General features: G+C 26.9%; 1 protein-coding gene across 1 annotated transcript; it reads left to right on the top strand.

Moving 5' to 3' along the window:
• Positions 1-1,606: 1,606 nt before the first annotated feature.
• On the top strand, positions 1,607-2,770 carry LOC135924459 (uncharacterized). The gene has a single exon (XM_065459515.1). It carries the CDS (start codon positions 1,607-1,609, stop codon positions 2,768-2,770), a length of 1,164 nt encoding a protein of 387 aa, XP_065315587.1.
• The last annotated feature ends 901 nt before the right edge of the window (positions 2,771-3,671 follow it).

Genomic DNA, 3,671 nt, shown 5'->3' with positions numbered 1-3,671 from the left:
ATTTAATTATATAAATTAAATACCAATTTTAAAATAAAACATTTTTACATACTATGTATTTATATTATATTTTTAACCTTTCAACTCTGATAAAATATGAAAATATAAATGAAGGTGATTGCTCTTGTGTTTTAAGCTATTATAAAATATAAATAGTTAGTTGTATTTACTTTATAATGCCAAAAATTTAATAAAAACAAACGAATTCAAATTTCATTATTTTACTTTAAATAAGTTTTACCCTTTAAATGTATCTCAATTTATTAGGAAAACAATAATTAAAAAAAAAGAACAATATGAGATTAATTTTTTTATTTAAAGGCAAACAATTCATTTGGTTATTTTTATTCTTATATTGATTCCAGTGCCATATAACCAGGGTTGGCATGTCGGTCAAATACGGTCAAATACTCTAAAATATTAATGGCGAATAAAGATTTTGATATAATTAACTAGTATGCATTAAAAGCATGTTTATCAATCTTATTAGGTTACAAATATTTAAAAAATTATTTGTATCATGAATTGTTAAAAACAAAAGAATTTTTTTATTGTTAAAATATAAATATGTAATTTTCCTAAATATAGTAATATTTTTAGTTATTTTTTTGCCTAATCATTGCCGTTTCTCGCCTTCTTCATTTTTTTCAATTCATTTTTCTTAAAAAAAATAAAAATACCCGATTTATTATAATCATAATATAATTTTTTCATTCTTATTTTTTAATAAATTTAAATTTTATTTAATATTTAGCCGAGTATAAATTATATTAATTCTCATTTGTTTTACTTACACTTGCTATATTTGGTTTTTAAAATTAATTTTCATTTTAATTGTTCTGGTCAGATTTACGGAATATTATTCAATTCTGGTAAAAAGTTATATATATTATATTATATTTATAATATTAAGAAATTATTGGAATAATTGGTCGATAATTATAAAATAGTTAAGATTGATTAACTTTACAATAATCAAAATCATTTTTTGTTAAATTTTAATATATTAGGGATTATGGTCAAACCAAAGCATCATGTTTGGAAACATTTTCAAGAAGTACGCGATGGTAAATCAGTTAAAGCGGTGTGCAAGTTTTGCAAGATGTCCTATATCACCCACGTTGATAGAATGGTCAAACATTTATTAAGCAGCTGTACTATGTGCCCTGTTATAATTAAGGAAAAATTTTATTCAAATTCCAAAATATCAACCTCTACAAAAAATATCACAAATGTAATTTGTAATACTTCTAAGTCTAACTCTAATGAAGAATTGGGTGAAATTAGTGAGAATGATTATCAAATGAACAATATTTTGTCTTGTGACTCAGGAGAATTTGATTCCATTATTTCTAATCAATCTACAAGCAAGGCGATTAAATATAAATCTCAATCTTGTATAACCGGTTTCATAGATAGAATTAATCCCAAAGAAAAAAATGAGCTGGATCAATTGTTTGCAAAGGCTGTATATGCGAGCAATTTACCTTTCCACATCACTGAAAATCCCTACATCCAAGAATTTTTAAAAAAAATACGTCCTATTTACACATTACCCAGGAGAAGGCAGCTGGCTGGATATCTTTTAGACAAAGCGTCAGGTGATATGGAGGTGAGAGTTGCAGATATAATAGATAAAGCTCCTTACTTATCAATTGTATCAGATGGCTGGAGCAACATTAGAAACGAGAGTATTATTAATTTTATGGTGATGACGCCTGTTCCAGTGTTCTACAAATTTCTAAATACTGAGGAAAATCGCCATACGGCAGATTATATTGCCCAGGAATTTAAAAATGTAATTCATGAATTGAATCCGGTAAAAGTATATTCTTTAGTTACTGATAATGCCGCTAACATGAAAGCAGCCTGGAGAATTCTAAAATCTGAATCTATTTATAATCATATACAATGTTATGGTTGTGCAGCGCATACATTGCAGTTATTCTTTCACGATTTTGAACGATTGAACGCCTTCAGTGACCATATTTCAATAATTAAAAAAATTCTTAAATTTTTCAAGAATAAACACATACCAGCTGCAGTATTTTCCCGTAATAAGAATCTTCATGGCATACCATCTACATTAAGTACAATTAGCCAAACAAGATGGGCATCGTCAATAAAATGTATGGAACAAATTCAAATATGCAAGAAACCTCTAAAAGCATCAGTTGTTGAAGAAGCTGTTTGTGATATTTGTCCCATAGAAATTACCAATAATATATTAAACGAAGAATTTTGGACGCCTTTAGCTACCTCATTGTTGAAAGTGCAAGGGGATAAATGTACTTTGGCCCAAGTAAAAAACGAGATGCTTAATTTGGAAAAACACATAATACAATCATGCCATGATTCTATATTTTCTCCATCTCAAGAAAAAAAAATTAAGGTTATGTTTGAAAAGAGAAAAACTGATCTAAATACATGTGCTCACAATGCTGCTTATTTATTGGACCCCCAATATCAAGGGGAGCATCTTACTAATACTGAATTTGATGAAGCATGTAATATAATACAAGAATTGGGTATTTTACAAGGTGGTGATAATCAAAATATTTTGAGTAATATAGTAAATTTCAGAAGCAAAAGCGGTATATTTAATAGCCATAATATGTGGAAAGTTGTAACTTCTATAAGAAACAATCAAATTTCAGCCTCAAGTTGGTGGAATGCATTTTGCCCACCTTGCCCATTAAGAGAAGTCGCTAATATTTTACTAACATTTCCTAGTTCGTCTTCTTCTTCTGAAAGAAATTGGTCGGTTTAGGGCAATATTCATACGAAAAACAGAAATAGATTAAAGGCTTCTACAGCAGGAAAATTAGTAAGAGTGTATCATAATTTAAGATTGATTAAAAATATTAAAGAAAATAATGATATTGAATATGAATCGGAACAAGACTCTGCCACGGAGGGTGAAACATTGACTATAGAATGAATTAAAAAATATTATGATATTTATTATTATAAATAGATTTATTATAATATTATATAAATGCAAAATAAAGTTAATATTGGTGTAAAAAACATTTATTTGAATTTGACCATATTTGACCGGTCAAATATCGGTCAATTGACCGAATTGTATTTGACCGGTCAAATGCACAACCCTGCATATAACCAGCCAATTTTTTTTGAATTATAATAGTTTCAATACCATATTTACAATATTAATTTTTAAAAAAATTTAATGAATTTTAGACATTCGTACTTAGAATATTTTCCTTCCCGAAAGTAAAGTTGGTTATTAAACATGTGCTAAAAATGGAATGAAAGTCAAGAATGGGTCATAAATATTTTAAGTATAAAGCTAAAAGTTTTATAATATGGTATATAGGTAAGGTAAATTAATAAAAATATTTTGATTTTATATATATGTAAATGTGGATTTATATATATAAATGGTAATTGAGGGAGCCATTAAATTTTGAATATTTTTATTTTTAAAATTTTGGGGGCTTATATAAATGAATGGAATCGACCTTTTAATATTATATTAGACCGAAGGAAAGGGGGAAAGTAGTCCATCGTATAATAATGTGAATATTGGGATCAGAAATTTTGAGTTGAATATCTGAAATTTAAGTTTATGACTAATAAGGAAAATGTTTCTGGATAATGTTAAAGGGAAATAATAAAAAATACATTAGGATATTATTTGAAGAAAA

The sequence above is a fragment of the Gordionus sp. m RMFG-2023 genome, chromosome 2, assembly GCF_954871325.1.
Source record: "Gordionus sp. m RMFG-2023 chromosome 2, tfGorSpeb1-WG-v2, whole genome shotgun sequence".
In the NCBI taxonomy this organism is placed as follows: domain Eukaryota; kingdom Metazoa; phylum Nematomorpha; class Gordioida; order Chordodea; family Parachordodidae; genus Gordionus; species Gordionus sp. m RMFG-2023.
This window is presented reverse-complemented; position numbering and strand designations above follow the sequence as displayed.